The 17,442-nt window shown below is 46.0% G+C and overlaps 1 protein-coding gene and 1 pseudogene across 8 annotated transcripts in view; both read left to right on the top strand.

Moving 5' to 3' along the window:
- CERK (ceramide kinase) overlaps window positions 1–15,798 on the top strand; it is a 65,513-nt gene extending 49,715 nt beyond the window's left edge. For 4 of the 8 annotated variants that reach the window (XM_078343866.1, XM_035273650.3, XM_035273631.3 and 1 more), the window contains 5 exons: window positions 406–511; window positions 2,793–2,869; window positions 3,727–3,932; window positions 10,221–10,407; window positions 13,126–15,798. In XM_078343866.1, the coding sequence (XP_078199992.1) occupies window positions 406–511; window positions 2,793–2,869; window positions 3,727–3,932; window positions 10,221–10,407; window positions 13,126–13,292 (743 nt within the window). In that variant the 3' untranslated portion in view covers window positions 13,293–15,798. Of the gene's footprint in view, window positions 1–405; window positions 512–2,792; window positions 2,870–3,726; window positions 3,933–10,198; window positions 10,408–13,125 lie in introns of all 8 variants that reach the window. The other 4 variants (XM_078343872.1, XM_035273665.3, XM_035273632.3 and 1 more) reach the window with 1 other exon arrangement.
- On the top strand, window positions 13,551–14,417 carry LOC144578462 (uncharacterized; annotated as a pseudogene).
- Window positions 15,799–17,442: the final 1,644 nt, after the last annotated feature.

Here is a 17,442-nt window from a genome sequence, read left to right as displayed (position 1 = left end):
TCCTGGGGCAGGCAAGAGCATCACCGACCCTGGTAAACGGGTGGAGGGGGTGACCCTGAGCCACTGGAGCCCACAGGCCACATCACTGAGGCCACAAGGGGTGGCTGATGGCAAAGACCCCGATGCTTTGCCAGCATCGTGGGTGGCCAGAGCCCTGGCTGTCCCGGCATCACTGGGTGTCAGAAGGTGCCACACTATGATCAGATGTGCTGTTGTCCCGTAGGAAGGCCCAGACCCTGCCACCGTCCTCAGTGGTGACACTGCCTGGAGCAGGCCGGGCCTCTCCCTCCCACAGACCGTTTGGGCAGACGTGTTCTCAGCAGGTTTCTGAAGCTGCCTGGCACAGCATGCTAACCACGCAATGACCCTTGTGGATGTCTTTTCTTCACCGTACTCTGTTCCCAGGTTTAAAGACCTTTCTCTCCCACCACTGCTATGAAGGGACAGTGTCCTTCCTCCCTGCACAACACACGGTGGGATCTCCAAGGGATGGGAAACCCTGCCGGGCAGGGTAAGCGCATTTCTTTGTGTGTTTCTCTTGCAAAAGACGGGACATAAAGTGGGACGGTTAGGAAGGTGAATGCAGAAGTATTTTCCCAGTGTGGTGGAGGGTGCTGGATGCCCAGAGACACGATGCCTGTGATGCCCATGGGGCCCTAGGCTTGGGTGGGATTTGCTGTCCCTGTCTTTGTCCTCATGGCGTACATGGGCAGCCACTCCTGTGCCAGGGATGAGGAGTCTGGGGGAAGGTCCCACACCCACTGTTGGAGTGGGGGCTGAGCACAGTGTCTGCCCCTGCTAGGGTTCCCTTTGCCCCCTGTGGGGGTCTGATGGAGGAGAAATGCAGGCAGGAAAGGATGGCAGACACCTTATGGGTGGCTGTGGCAGGGCGCTGGCGGCAGGACCGTTGGTAGTGCTGGCTGGAGTGGAAGCGGACCCTCCTGTCTGCACCCCTGGCTGAGACCCTCACTCATGTTAGCCCTGTGCTCCTAGGCAGGAGCCTGCTCTGCAGTTAGCAGAGCCCAGGCCAGGCACACCCTCAACCCTACAGGAAGGCAGGGGACCCCCCAGCAAGAAGGCTTGGGCTGGCAACAAGGGCGGGCACCAGGGGATGGGTGGCAGAGCCAGGGCAGCTGCCCAAGGAGAGGGAATGCAAAAGGAAAGAGGCACCCTGCCAGGGAGGGGAGGTTTGGTGGAGTCAACCACGACTAAAAACACTGGGCTCGGCCAGGTGGGGTGCCTCACACCTGTAACCCCGGCACTCTGGAAGGCCAATGCAGGTAGATCACAAGGTCAGGAGTTCAAGACCAGCCTGGCCAAAATGGTGAAACCCTGTCTGTACTAAAAATATAAAAATTAGCTGGGTGTGGTGACATGCACCTGTAATCCCAGCTACTCGGGAGGCTGCAGCAGAGAATTGCTTGGACCCGGGAGGCAGAGGTTGCAGTGAGCCGAGATCGCGCCACTGCACTCCAGCCTGGGCAACAGAGTGAGACTCCATCTCAAGAAACAAAACGAACAAAAAATGCTGTGCTCTCAGCTTAGGTTTGGTGCCTCAGTTTGGCCACTGCAGGCTCTGCAATGGTGAATGAGCAAGCAGAGCTTCCTTTTCACCTGGTGTATCCCCGCCCTCACCCCACACAGTGCACTCAGTAATATCCCACCGGTGTAAACAGAACCGCAAAGAAATCTAAACGTAGTTGTCCCAGGCTGTAGGACCTCACTAGTGACCCTGGAGGGCACCTGGATGGTCATCCTGTCTCCGCTCTGCCTTGGGCTGAGGACACGGGGCTGTGGAGACAGCTGTGCCTTTGTGAAGGAGACAGTCACGCGGACTTCAGAACCTCCTCCTCCTGGGCCCTTTCCTTTTTTACGTGAGGAATTTCAGACCATAAAATCAGTCTTTAGAGGCAGATGCTGTTTGAGTCACTGCATCGCTGAACTCAGTTGCTGTTGGGCTAATTCCGCCAGAGCACACACTTGTCGTGTGTGAGTCTAGCAGCACCCAGGACCAGAAGGCTGTTCTACACCAGTGACTACGCTCTCAGCTAATGGTGCCCAGTTACTTGCTTGTTATTGACTGGAACAAATAACCCCTGTGTTATTTGTTGTCTGAAAGTAAATGACTCCTCGCCCCAGGAGTCCGCTGGTGGAATGAGTGCCCTGGTCATTTCTCCCAGCCGGGCTCTGTTAGCTGAAGACCAGGCAGAAACCATCTCCAGGTGGCCTTCAGCGTCTCGTGCTGTGCTTCTCCTAATGTCCAGACCTTTCCGAGAAGGACATGTTGAATGTGTAATTTTAGAAGTAAGTCTAATTCTGCCGGGCACAGTGGCTCAAGCCTGTAATCCCAGCACTTTGGGAGGCCGAGGAGGGTGGATCACGAGGTCAAGAGATCGAGACCATCCTGGTCAACATGGCGAAACCCCGTCTCTACTAAAAATACAAAAAATTAGCTGGGCGTGGTGGCGCGTGCCTGTAATCCCAGCTACTCAGGAGGCTGAGGCAGGAGAATTGCCTGAACCCAGGAGGCGGAGGTTGCGGTGAGCCGAGATCGCGCCATTGCACTCCAGCCTGGGTAACAAGAGCGAAACTTCGTCTCAAAAAAAAAAAAAAAAAAAAAGAAGTACGTCTAATTCTGAGACCTCAAATATGCCAAAAACTATTTTTAGTTAAGCCTTTGAAATGGAACCTTTTCCTACGTGAAAAGAATGTGGATACTTCTATATGTGCCAAGCATCCCCCGTGCACCTGCAACTACATATTTAAAAGGTGGCGATATTCTTGTCTTTCAGGTGCTTTGTTTGCAGGCAAAGCAGGCAGCAGCTGGAGGACGAGCAGAAGAAGGCGCTGTATGGTTTGGAAGCTGCGGGTAATTCCTAAGAAACAGGCTCAGTGTTGAAACTGTGTGTGCTGGAGTTTGGGTTTTGTCCTCTCTCGGTGCACTGCCTCTTCTCCCCGCCCATCTTTCCTTTTCCTTTTTCCCGTCTGGCACCAGGCATCCGTTTCTCCTTAGCCCCAGGGAGCTTCAGGTCTCTGCCACTTGCTGTGTCCGATGGTGTGGAGCAGCAGGTTTTGTGAAAGGCCCCGTTGCCCCTTGTGAATCGCTGTTGTGATGCTGAGCCTGGCCCCCTGTCCCGGGTGCTCTAGAATGTGGGGTCAGCAGATGTCCCACTGAGGGGCTTACTGGTGACGCCCTCAGGCTCTGGCAGCCTCACAGTCTCTGTCCAGCAGAGGCAGCCCAGGCAGCGTGCAGTGAGTAGGTGTGGCCATCTGCCGATAAATCTTTATTTATGGACACTGAAATTTAAGTTTCATAGAATTTCCACATGTCACAGAATATCATTCTTTTGAGTTTGTTTTTTTCTTTTCTTTTTTCAACTATTTAAAAATGTGAAGGTCATTCTTAGCTCTGGGGCCACACACAGGTGGATGGCGGGCCGCATTAGGCACACAGCTGTGTTTACTGACCCTTGTTCTGAATCACGGTCCAAAAGTCACCAAGTGAGGAAATGGGCAACAGTCCTGTCTTCCAGGAAGTGACCCTTTGGGTACCACTTCCTGCGGGGAGCGAACAGTTCCATGGTGGATGTTTTTGGTGTTGAGCTGAAGTCGATTGCATGAAGTGTTTGCCAAATGCATGACCAGGTGAGAGCCGGATGGCCTCGCACCGTCGCGGTGCAGGGCGCCATTGGGACTGTGACATCGGCATGGTTCTTTCTGTTTCAGAGGACGTGGAGGAGTGGCAAGTCGTCTGTGGAAAGTTTCTGGCCATCAATGCCACAAACATGTCCTGTGCTTGTCGCCGGAGCCCCAGGGGCCTCTCCCCGGCCGCCCACTTGGGGGACGGGTCTTCTGACCTCATCCTCATCCGGAAATGCTCCAGGTTCAATTTTCTGAGGTTTCTCATCAGGCACACCAACCAGCAGGACCAGGTAAGTGGGGCTTTTGCACGGAATCTCCGCCAGTGAGTAATTTATGTCCCGGCAGTCCTGGTTTATATGTTGTAGGCATTCATTATTTAATCCAAGGGAAGGAAGGACAACTTTTTTTTTTTTTTTTACTTTCACAAACTTTAAACCCCTGGTTACAACTACTCCTTATAAAGTTTCATTTAAAAATATAAATATTTGAGGCCAAGCCCTTTGGGAGGCTGAGGCAGCGGATCACCTGAGGTCAGGAGTTTGAGACCAGCCTGGGCAACATGGTAAAACCCCGTCTCTACTATAAATGCAAAATGAGCCGGGCATAGTGGCTCGCACCTGTAATCCCAGCAACTCAGGAGGCTGAGGCATGAAAATCCCTTGAACCCAGAAGGTGGAGGCTGCAGTGAGCTGAGATCATGCCACTTAACTCCGGCTTGGACAACAGACTGAGACTCCATGTCAAAAATAAAATATGTATATATATGTATACACACACACACACACACACACACAATTTATAGGCATATATACACAGACACATATATACATACATATACACACATATATACATACACATACACACATTTATAGGCATATATACACAGACATATATATACATACATATACACACATATATACATATATATATGCACACATTTATAGGCATATATACACAGACATATATACACATACATATACACACACATATATACATATATACACACATACACATTTATATGCATATATATACAGACATATACACACATACACATTTAGATACATATATACAGACATATACACACATATATACACATACACATTTAGATACATATATACAGACATATGCACACATATATACATATATATACACACCCATTTATAGGCATATATACACAGACACATATACACACATACACATTTATATGCATATATATACAGACATATACACACATACACATTTAGATACATATATACAGACATGCACACATATATACATATATATACACACCCATTTATAGGCATATATACACAGACACATAAACACATACATACACATACACATTTATATGCATATATATACAGACATATACACACATACACATTTAGATACATATATACAGACATGCACACATATATACATATATATACACACATACATATTTATATGCATATATATACAGACATATACACACATATATACACACATACACATTTAGATACATATATACAGACATGCACACATATATACATATATATACACACACAATTTATAGGCATATATACACAGACACATATACACATACATACACACATACACATTTATATGCATACATATACAGATATATACACACATATATACACACATACACATTTAGATACATATATACAGACATATACACATATATACATATATATACACACAATTTATAGGCATATATACACACATACACATTTATATGCATATATATACAGACATATACACACATACACATTTAGATACATATATACAGACATATGCACACATATATACATATATATACACACATACATATTTATATGCATATATATACAGACATATACACACATATATACACACATACACATTTAGATACATATATACAGACATATACACATATATACATATATATACACACAATTTATAGGCATATATACACACATACACATTTATATGCATATATATACAGACATATACACACATATATACACACATACACATTTAAATACATATATACAGACATATACACATATATACATATATATACACACAATTTATAGGCATATATACACACATACACATTTATATGCATATATATACAGACATATACACACATACACATTTAGATACATATATACAGACATATGCACACATATCTACATATATATACACACACAATTTATAGGCATATATACACAGACACATATATATACACACATACACATTTATATGCATATATATACAGACATATACACACATACACATTTAGATACATATATACAGACATATACACATATATATACATATATACACACAATTTATAGGCATATATACACACATACACATTTATATGCATATATATACAGACATATACACACATACACATTTAGATACATATATACAGACATATGCACACATATACACATATATATACACACATACATATTTATATGCATATATATACAGACATATACACACATACACATTTAGATACATATATACAGACATATACACATATATATACATATATATACATACATACATATTTATATGCATATATATACAGACATATACACACATACACATTTAGATACATATATACAGACATATACACACATACACATTTAGATACATATATACAGACATGCACACATATCTACATATATATACACACATACATATTTATATGCATATATATACAGACATATACACACATACACATTTAGATACATATATACAGACATATACACACATATATACATATATATACACATACACATTTATATGCATATATATACAGACATATACACACATACACATTTAGATACATATATACAGACATATGCACACATATCTACATATATATACACACATACATATTTATATGCATATATATACAGACATATACACACATATATACACACATACACATTTAGATACATATATACAGACATACACACATATATACACACATACACATTTAGATACATATATACAGACATATGCACACATATCTACATATATATACACACATACATATTTATATGCATATATATACAGACATATACACACATACACATTTAGACACATATATATACAGACATGCACACATATATACATATATATACACAATTTATAGGCATATATACACAGACACATATACACATATATACACATACACATTTAGACACATATATATACAGACATGCACACATACATATATATACACACAATTTATAGGCATATATACACAGACACATATATATACACACATACACATTTATATGCATATATATACAGACATATACACACATACACATTTAGATACATATACACAGACATATGCACACATATATACACAGACACATACACACATATATACACACATACACATTTAGATACATATATACAGACATATGCACACATATATACATATATATACACACATACATATTTATATGCATATATATACAGACATATACACACATATATACACACATACACATTTAGATACATATATACAGACATATACACATATATATACATATATATACACACAATTTATAGGCATATATACACACATACACATTTATATGCATATATATACAGACATATACACACATACACATTTAGATACATATATACAGACATATGCACACATATATACATATATATACACACATACATATTTATATGCATATATGTACAGACATATACACACATATATACACACATACACATTTAGATACATATATACAGACATATACACATATATATACATATATACACACAATTTATAGGCATATATACACACATACACATTTATATGCATATATATACAGACATATACACACATACACATTTAGATACATATACACAGACATATGCACACATATATACACAGACACATACACACATATATACACACATACACATTTAGATACATATATACAGACATATGCACACATATCTACATATATATACACACATACACATTTATATGCATATATATACAGACATATACACACATACACATTTAGATACATATATACAGACATGCACACATATACACATATATATACACACATACATATTTATATGCATATATATACAGACATACACATACACATTTAGATACATATACACAGACATATGCACACATATATACACACATACACATTTAGATACATATATACAGACATATACACACATATATACACATACACATTTAGATACATATATACAGACATATGCACACATATACACATATATATACACACATACATATTTATATGCATATATATACAGACATATACACACATATATACACACATACACATTTAGATACATATATACAGACATATGCACACATATCTACATATATATACACACATACACATTTATATGCATATATATACAGACATATACACACATACACATTTAGATACATATATACAGACATATGCACACATATATACATATATATACACACATACATATTTATATGCATATATATACAGACATATACACACATACACATTTAGATACATATCTACAGACATATACACACATATCTACATATATATACACACATACATATTTATATGCATATATATACAGACATATACACACATACACATTTAGATACATATCTACAGACATATACACACATATCTACATATATATACACACATACATATTTATATGCATATATATACAGACATATACACACATACACATTTAGATACATATATACAGACATATGCACACATATATACACAGACACATACACACATATATACACACATACACATTTAGATACATATACACAGACATATGCACACATATATACATATATATACACACATACATATTTATATGCATATATATACAGACATATACACACATATATACACACACACACATTTAGATACATATATACAGACATACACATATATATACATATATATACACACAATTTATAGGCATATATACACACATACACATTTATATGCATATATATACAGACATATACACACATACACATTTAGATACATATATACAGACATATGCACACATATCTACATATATATACACACATACACATTTATATGCATATATATACAGACATATACACACATACACATTTAGATACATATATACAGACATATGCACACATATATACATATATATACACACATACATATTTGAGCACAGAACTGAGAGGTACGAATGTTTATGATAGAACTTCTTGTCTGTTGTTTCTCTTCCTATTTAAAACCAGAACAAAGCAATACAGTAAAGACTTAAGTAGTTCTTGAAGCCACTTCCAGTAGAATCTTCGGGCTCCCAGAAATGGGTTCTGTTCGAGCCCTTCGGCCACGTCTTTCTGCAGCCCACGCGGAGGAAGGCCTGAGTGTCCTCACGCTGGGAGAAGTGGAACTTTGGGTGCAGTCCCCAGAGTTAGTCACACTTCTTCTTTTACTTAAGTTCTATTTAAGATCTAGTCTAATGCTATTTTTATGTGGCTTTTTAAGTAGTGCTTGTTAAAAAGATAATACAAAATTCCACAAATCACTGCTCATTAACCATCAGAATCCTGTAAAAAGCATTCGTCATTGTAGATAAGCTGTGGTTTCTAAAAGCATTAGAAGTCATTTTGACAACTGCTGGGGAAGGTGGGCGCGGGGTAAGCTGAGCTCCGGGGAAGGTGGGCTCAGGGGAACGTGGGCTCAGGGGAACGTGGGCTCCGGGGAAGGTGGGCTCCAGGGAAGGTGGGCTGGGGGGAAGGTGGGCTCCGGGGAACGTGGGCTGGGGGGAAGGTGGGCTCTGGGGAAGGTGGGCTGGGGGGAAGGTGGGCTCCGGGGAAGGTAGGCTGGGGGGAAGGTGGGCGCCGGGGAAGGTGGGCTCCGGGGAACATGGGCTGGGGGAAAGGTGGGCTCTGGGGAAGGTGGGCTCCGGGGAAGGTAGGCTGGGGGGAAGGTGGGCTCTGGGGAAGATGGGCTCCGGGGAAGGTGGGCTGGGGGGAAGGTGGGCTCCGGGGAAGGTGGGCTGGGGGGAAGGTGGGCTCGGGGGGAAGGTGGGCTGGGGCGAAGGTGGGATCCGGGGAAGGTGGGCTCCGGGGAAGGTGGGCTGGGGGGAAGGTGGGATCCGGGGAAGGTGGGATCTGGGGAGGGTGGACACTGGGGAAGGTGGGCTGGGGAAGGTGGGCTCCGGGGAAGGTGGGCTCCAGGGAAGGTGGGCTCGGGTGGAAGGTGGGCTCCGTGGAAGGTGGGTTGGGGGGAAGGTGGGCTCCGGGGAAGGTGGGCGCTGGGGAAGGTGGGCGCCAGGGAGGGTGGGCGCCAGGCTTCCCTTCATCTCTGAGCTGTCAGGTCAGCCGGAAAGGGAACCCCAGGGCCCAGCACAAGCATCTGCATCCTCCGGGAAGCGCCACGTGTGCACCGAGGCCTGAGAGAACTCCCTGTTGGCCTGGGCGGTTCTGCTGCCCCACACGGATGACACTTAGAGCTGAACTGTCCTTCTCCCTGCCTCTTGGTAGTTTGACTTCACTTTTGTTGAAGTGTATCGCGTCAAGAAATTCCAGTTTACGTCAAAGCATGTGGAGGATGAGGACAGCGACCTCAAGGAGGGAGGGAAGAAGCGCTTCGGGCACATCTGCAGCAGCCACCCCTCCTGCTGCTGCGCCGTCTCCAGCAGCTCCTGGAACTGCGATGGGGAGGTCCTGCACAGCCCAGCCATCGAGGTCAGGTACGTGCAGGGACCTCCGGCCACCAGCGCCAGCCCCTCCATCCCTGAGATGTCTGTCACAAGCTGCCTCACCCAGGCATATTCCCTGGGGCTTTATACCTGAGAATGTTTTAGAAATGCACTTTTCTTTCTCTATGTCAATATCGAAGGAGATGCCGTGGCCCACATTCTGGAAAGATGCCGGGTGCCGAGTCCTCCTGCGTTTTGTTTTGCGGGTCATTTTCACGGGTGTCGGAAGCCCCTCCGTCTCATTCTTTTTCTCTTCCACACTCTGTGCTCCAGGCTGGCATTGGGCTCTTTGCCCTGGCATTCTCTCTCTCTCCTCCTAAATAATTCAAAAGGTAGGAGGACGAGGCGGGCAGATCACTTGAGATCAGGAGTTTGAGACCAGCCTGGCCAATATGGTGAAACCGGTCTCTACTAAAAATTAAAAAAAAAATTAGCCTGGTATTTTTACAGGTGGTAGCATGCACCTGTAATCCCAGCTACTCGGGAGGCTGAGGCAGGAGAATCACCTGAACCTGGGAGGTGGAGATTGCAGTGAGCTGAGACCTGGATGACCGAGCGAGATACTGTCTCAAAAAAACTCAAAAGGCACACAAAGGAAACTGCCGTTATGGGCAGTCCTTGATTCACTGAGTCCACCAGGGAACGGTGGGCCTCAGGGGCCACGGTCAGCCGCCAAGTGCAGGTGCTCCGTGCAGGGAGGGGCAGGAGACAGTGGCACTGGGAAAGACACCCCCGGAATGGGAAGGAGGGGAGGAGGCCCGAGGGAAGCTTGGTGTTGAAGGCCATGCAGCCTGGGGAATCTGGGGAGGCAGCTATGGCCAGACACAGAAGTTTGGTGTCCCTGGGGCAAGTGCCATGCCCCTCCTCTGGCTGGCTGGGTGGAAGGTGGGAAGCACTGTCCTCCCACATCGACTGGGGCCCATTGTATTTGGAAATTTGTAATATATCACATGACCAGCAGGAATCTGAGCACAAAGAAAATTGTTTCTCCTTGGGGAGACACAGTAACAAGCAAGTTGATGTTTTTCAAAGGCCACTGAATTAGGTGTGGGCGTGCAGATTGCATGAGGCTGGGGAGCTGGTCAAGCTCTAGGCGGATTCTGAACTGTTGGCAGGTGTCTGTCAGAGCTTGGTCTACTTCAAGGAAGCCCAGCTGGACACTTGTTCACAGAGCGTGGCTCACGGGAGAACCATGGCAGGCTGGTCGGCAGGCCTACGCCTGTCTGCACCGAAAGCTGGGTGACAGATGGCCCTTGAGTGCTTGAAGTCACAGCATGTAAGAGGATGCCGCCTCTCTGCAGACAGCTCCTCAGATCAGTGACTCCTCCGCCAGCGAGCTCTGGCTCTAAGAAAGCTTCTCCCGTTCACATCCAAACAAACCTAGTGGAGAAGGAGGTCTCCACCCCTCTGCAGACCTGGGTCCGAGTGCCCGCTTTCTTTCCATCAGGGTGGTGATTGCGAGAGGTCGTCGGAAGGTCCTAGGAACACCCAGTGCCCTGGCAGCCCTGCATAGGGACTTTCCTCTGTCAACTCATGTGACAAGTTTGGGAAGTGGGATTATTTTTAATATTGGTGTACATATAAAAGAAATAGAATAATTTGAAAATTAGGGCGGGCATCAAATAGGTCCTGTCTATCTTGATCAACATTGCTATGCCTTGAGCAGCACACCACTTTTTAAAGTATAATTTGTGTGTGTGTTTGTGTGTGCTCAGCTCCATGGAAACAGCCTGTCATTTATTTATTTATTTTTATTTTTTAATTTTTTGAGACAGAATTTCACTCTTGTTGCCCAGGCTGGAGTGCAATGGTAAGGTCTTGGCTCACTGCAACCTCAGCCTCCTGGGTTCAAGTGAGTGTCCTGACTCAGCCTCCCAAGTAGCTGGGATTACAGGTGGGATTACAGGCGCCCACCACCACACCTGGCTAATTTTCGTATTTTTAGTAGAGACAGGTTTTCACCATATTGGCCATGCTGGTCTCAAACTCCTGACCTCAGGTGATCCGCCTGCCTGGGCCTCCCAAGATACTGGCATTGCAGGTGTGAGCCACTGTGCCCAGCCCCGGCCTGTCACTTAATGCAGGGATTTAGGTTACTGAAATATGTCTGAGAAGGCTTTGATATTATTAATACATGAAATAAACAGAGCTGTCCTGTGTGGGAAGATGGCTCTGACCCAGGGATTCAGTCTGGCCACCAAGCCCCTGGGCAGGGGACCTCCAGGGACCCCCCCAACCCACTCCTCAAGCCTGAAGGCTCTTGCTGGCATTGGGCCACCTGTCCTTCTTATCTGAGCATTCCTCACGAATCTCTTCCACAAATGGAGTCGCCCCACATGGGCTCCCCACAGGCCCTGCACACTCAGTACTGCTAAGGACATTGAAGGGGTGGGTGGGTGGAGTGGGCACACGCCAGAGTGGGCACTCTGCTTTCCATGAGAGCGTTGTCATCCAAATCAGGGGTGCTGATGCCCGTGTTTCCCACCTGGCCATCAGCAACACTTTACAAACTTGGCACCCTGGGAGTGTAAGTGAATGACTCCACACCCAGGACCCATCATTTCGGGCTGGACTCCCGCAGCCCACGGTGACATCCGACCATTCCATGGGGAGTGGGCCCCCACTGCAGCCCTTGTCTGGGAGTGGGGCTCAAGGCCAGCCTTCAGTGAGGGACATGTGGGGTTTACGTGTGGCTGCTTGTCTCTGCAGGGTCCACTGCCAGCTGGTTCGACTGTTTGCACGAGGAATTGAGGAGACCGCGAAGCCAGACTCGCACAGCTGAGAAGCCGGCTCCTGCTTCCGGACTCGGAAAGCGTGAAAACTATTTAAGAGGATTATTCCAGACCACTTATGTTGAGATATACATTCAAATTTAGAAATTTATTTTTGATAGTTAAATCTTGATTTTAGAAAAAAACACCTTTGGTCAACAATTTTGTGACATAGTTGCCATTTTCAGTTCTCTTGCGCATCTACGGGTTCAGCTCACGTCACTTCCTCTCAGCGGACGCAGCTGCTGATGGGGGCATTGGCTTCTTAGGTCTTAACAATGTCAACAGTGTAGCTTAGAAAATGGCTCGCCAGTGGCTCTATTGCAATAATTTTAGGGACGTGATAATATGATTTCCACGAAGGTCACACCGTCTGCGCCCAAGGTAGCGGAGAGTCACCTTGATCCACTTTGCGGGACGCGTTCCGTAATGGTTTGTGGGCAAATTTTGGGAAGGGGTTGATTCTCTTTGCCTGCATTTCACCTTCCTCTTCGTTTACGGTTAGGTCCTCGCTGCTTGATCCCCACTATACTGTGCAGCTGCAATGCAACGTGGTCCGGCTTCGGGTGGTAGACCACGGGAGGTAGACCACGCCCATGCCAGAAGGGGCGTGGGGGGCCTGCACGCCTGCCTCGTCACGGCGGCATTGCAAGACAATCCGGCTGGGAGCACCACCCCGGCGCCTGTTCTGGGAGCACAGATCACGAGCTCTGGAAGCGGGCCCTGTGTGAAGCACCGGCAGGTTCTGTGCTGCTGAAATGTCACGTGCCGATGCTTGATATTGACACGAAGGGCCTAACACAGCCGGGCTTGGTGGCCCATCAGGAAAAAACGGGCCGCCCGTGGAGGAGGGGCCATTCCCAGATTCCAGAAGGATGACTTCGGAGCAGGCCCTGGAGCCTGTGCCTACGGCCCAGATATGTTCTTGCCTTTTCTTCAAACCGCGTTCTCTATATTTACCGACCATCTTGTCCTTTTACAGCAGAGTAGTGTGAACTCCGTCTCCGATGTTTGTCTTCTGTCTCGAAGCCATGGTGGATCGCCAGTTTCCTCTGAAGCATGAGGGCCCTGGTGACCAGAGGACTCTTCCCTGAAGGCATTCCTGCCCCGATCCCCAGGGCACCCCTCAACTGTGTACTACGTCCTTGTTTACTGTGTATCCTTGCCCGCGTAGATGATAAGATGTATGTGACTTAGTTTTGTTTGAAATAAGAGACTCTGCGGCTGAAACTTTGGTCTCTAAGTGGGGGGCCGCTGCCGTCTGGAGCACGTGTAGACACCGTTCCTGCCGCTGCCGGGTGGGTTTTGCAGAGGCTCCCTTAGTGATTTCACATTTTGCAGGCAGCTTCCATCTTCAGAATTCCCTGGCATTGATTTCTGTTTTGAATCATACAGGAAACTTCCCATTTCCTCGTTCAGCCCCACCCAGGTCAGGCAGAAGGGCAGCTTCAACGGCGGATTTTATGGACCACATTATCAGAGATCATTGTACAAGCCGAATGGTGTAATAATGAATAGTTCAGAGAAAAATCTGGGTGTAAAGAGTCAATATGCCCTTGCTCTTTCTACCACTGTGTGCTCCCGGTTGGAAAAAAACCAAACATGCAAGATGGGCTGCTCTTCAGACGGGCCGTGCCTGCCTGTGCCGCGCAGCCCGGGCAGCTCACCGCATGCCTGCTGTCCAGGAGGCTGTGGCTGCCACGGGGGCTCTGGAATTGTGCCCCTCACAGAGGTTCCCCGAAAGGTTCTTCTAAGCCTTTATTGTCCCTGGGAAATGTTTCTTAGCCAGGTGTGGTGGCTCACGCCTGTAATCCCAGCTACTTGGGAGGCTGAGGCAGGAGAATTGCTGGAACCCAGGAGGTGGAGGCTGCAGCGAGCTAAGGTTGCACCACTGCACTCCAGACTGGGCAGTAGAGCGAGACTCCGTTTCAAAAAAAAAAGTTTCCTATACATTGGCCTGCCCTAAAACGCACTACCAATTTTAGCAAAACAGTCCAGGCCAAAGAGGAAGTGTTTTATGTTGAATAAGAAATCCAGCCAGTCCACACGGCCAGCTCCTGAGTGGCTTTGGTGATATTCGCCAGCCACCTGCTGACATTCAGAATCTCAGATTTCGGCACTGCTGTTGAGGCAATGTGTGTCTGACACCCGCCGAGAGCCCCTGGCTGTCTGTGCACAGGATGGGGGTCACTGCCCGGACATTCCCGCTTGCTAGGCTCTGATTTCTGGGGAGCCTTTTAGAGGCAGCAGACATACAGCACCTGTTCTCTGGTGTTTTAAGGGGAAAAAAAAAATCCGAAGTGCTGGTTAGCTAGTGACAACTTAGGATTGCTTAGAAAGGTTAGTTTTAGCTTCCTTTGTGGCTCCCTGGTGCAAAACAATTAGCAGCAATGCAGTGGACCTGATTCTAGTGTGTTCCAGTGTAAGTGAATAGGGCAGCACTTGCGTCTGACGGCACCTTGAACACCTGAACACCTGTGTAATGGGGAAAGACTGCGTGAAAGGATGGCCTCATTCTTCTTCTAATCTTGCTGGTTTCAAGATTAGAAAGCGACATTATTTGATCTGATAGGTGTGAGAAGACAAAAATAAAGTTACCTGGGTAGACTCAGCTTTCTCTCCTTGACACGTTGCTGTTATTTCCAAAGCAGACCACTCTTCATGAAAATACACACACACAACCTAAAGAGCAAGAATAAAATGAACCAAACCAAAATAAATAAACTAGAAACATAGTTCAACTAGAAAGTTTAACTAGAAAGCTTAAACCGGAAAACTGCTGCACGGCAGAAGTAATCATCACGAAAGTAGACCGACAACTTACAGAATGGGAGGAAAACGGGTTTGCAAATTCTGCATCTGATAAAGGACTAACAGAATCTATAAGGAACTCAAATTAGCACGCGTGCACACACACACACAAATAATCCTGGCTGAGCACAATGGCTCACACATGTAATCCCAGTACTTTGGGAGGCCACAGCATGCAGATAGCTTGAGGTCAGGAGTTCAAGATCAGCCTGGCCAACGTTGTAGAACCCCATCTCTATCAAAAATATAAAAAATCAGTAGGCTGAGAAGAGGGTGAATCCAGGAGGCAGAGGTTGCAGTGAACCAATATGGCACCACCCCACTTCAGCCTGGGTGACAGAGTGAGACTCTGTTTTAAAAAAATAAATATGCCAGGGGCAGTGGCTCACACCTGTAATCCCAACATTTTGGGAGGCCACGGCAGGCAGATCTCGAGGTCAGGAGTTCGAGACCAGCCTGGCCAGCATGGTGAAACCTCATCTCTATAAAAATACAAAAAATTAGCTGGCATGGTGACGAGCACCTGTGATCCCAGCGATTCCAGAGGCTGGGGCAGGAGAATTGCTTGAACCTTGGAGGCAGAGGTTGCAGTGAGCCGAGATCGCGCCACTGCACTCCAGCCTGGGCGACAGAGCAAGACTCCATCTCAAAAAATAAATAAAATAAAATAATAAATACTTTATAAACATTAACTTACTGACTCTTGTTAACCTTGGTGGTACGTTGTTTGATATCTACTAACAGACAAGGAAATGTGCACAGAGAGGCTAGGTTACTTGTTCAGAATCACAGCCAGTGCACAGCAGCATCAGAAGTCAAGCCTAGGGAGTCCCTCTCCAGTCTGTGCTCTTAACCCTGGGCCATGACACATCACCACCCACTGGGGCCCAGGAAGGGGAAGGACTCACACCTGAGGCCACACAACCAGGGTCCAGCCCCAGGCAGGCTCTTTCTCCACAAACGCCGAGCCACTTTTGGGCTCCTCCTCCCTTCTCTTGGTGACAGTTTTGCCTGTGTGCATCCTGTGGGCAATGGGAAGGCTGAGTTTGTGGTTTGTGGGTGTCTTTCAGGGAGTGCAGCTTGATGGAGCCAGTCTTTGTGTGCAGGGAGAGAAGCTGAGTGGAGGCTGGCTGGACGACTGGGCCTAGGCCTGCAGATGAGGGAAAGGGGCAGAGAGCACAAGGGATGTGTCCTGGCACTGATACTGCTGAGAGAGACCCCAACCCCCAGGAGGCATGAGGCATGAGGCAGTGGCTGCTGGTTCCCCAGCTGGTGAGCAAGGGCTGGCTGTGGGGGGCTTCAGGAGCAATGGGAGTTGTTAAAGACTCAGAGCCAGCAGGGCGCAGTGGCTCACACCTGTAATCCCAGCACTTTGGGAGGCCGAGGCGGGCGGATCACCTGAGGTCAGGAGTTCAGACCATCCTGGCCAACATGAAGAAACCCT

The sequence above is a fragment of the Callithrix jacchus genome, chromosome 1 (assembly GCF_049354715.1).
Source record: "Callithrix jacchus isolate 240 chromosome 1, calJac240_pri, whole genome shotgun sequence".
Taxonomy (NCBI): domain Eukaryota; kingdom Metazoa; phylum Chordata; class Mammalia; order Primates; family Cebidae; genus Callithrix; species Callithrix jacchus.
The sequence above is the reverse complement of the archived record's forward strand: the minus strand, read 5'-3'. Positions and strand labels throughout refer to the sequence as shown.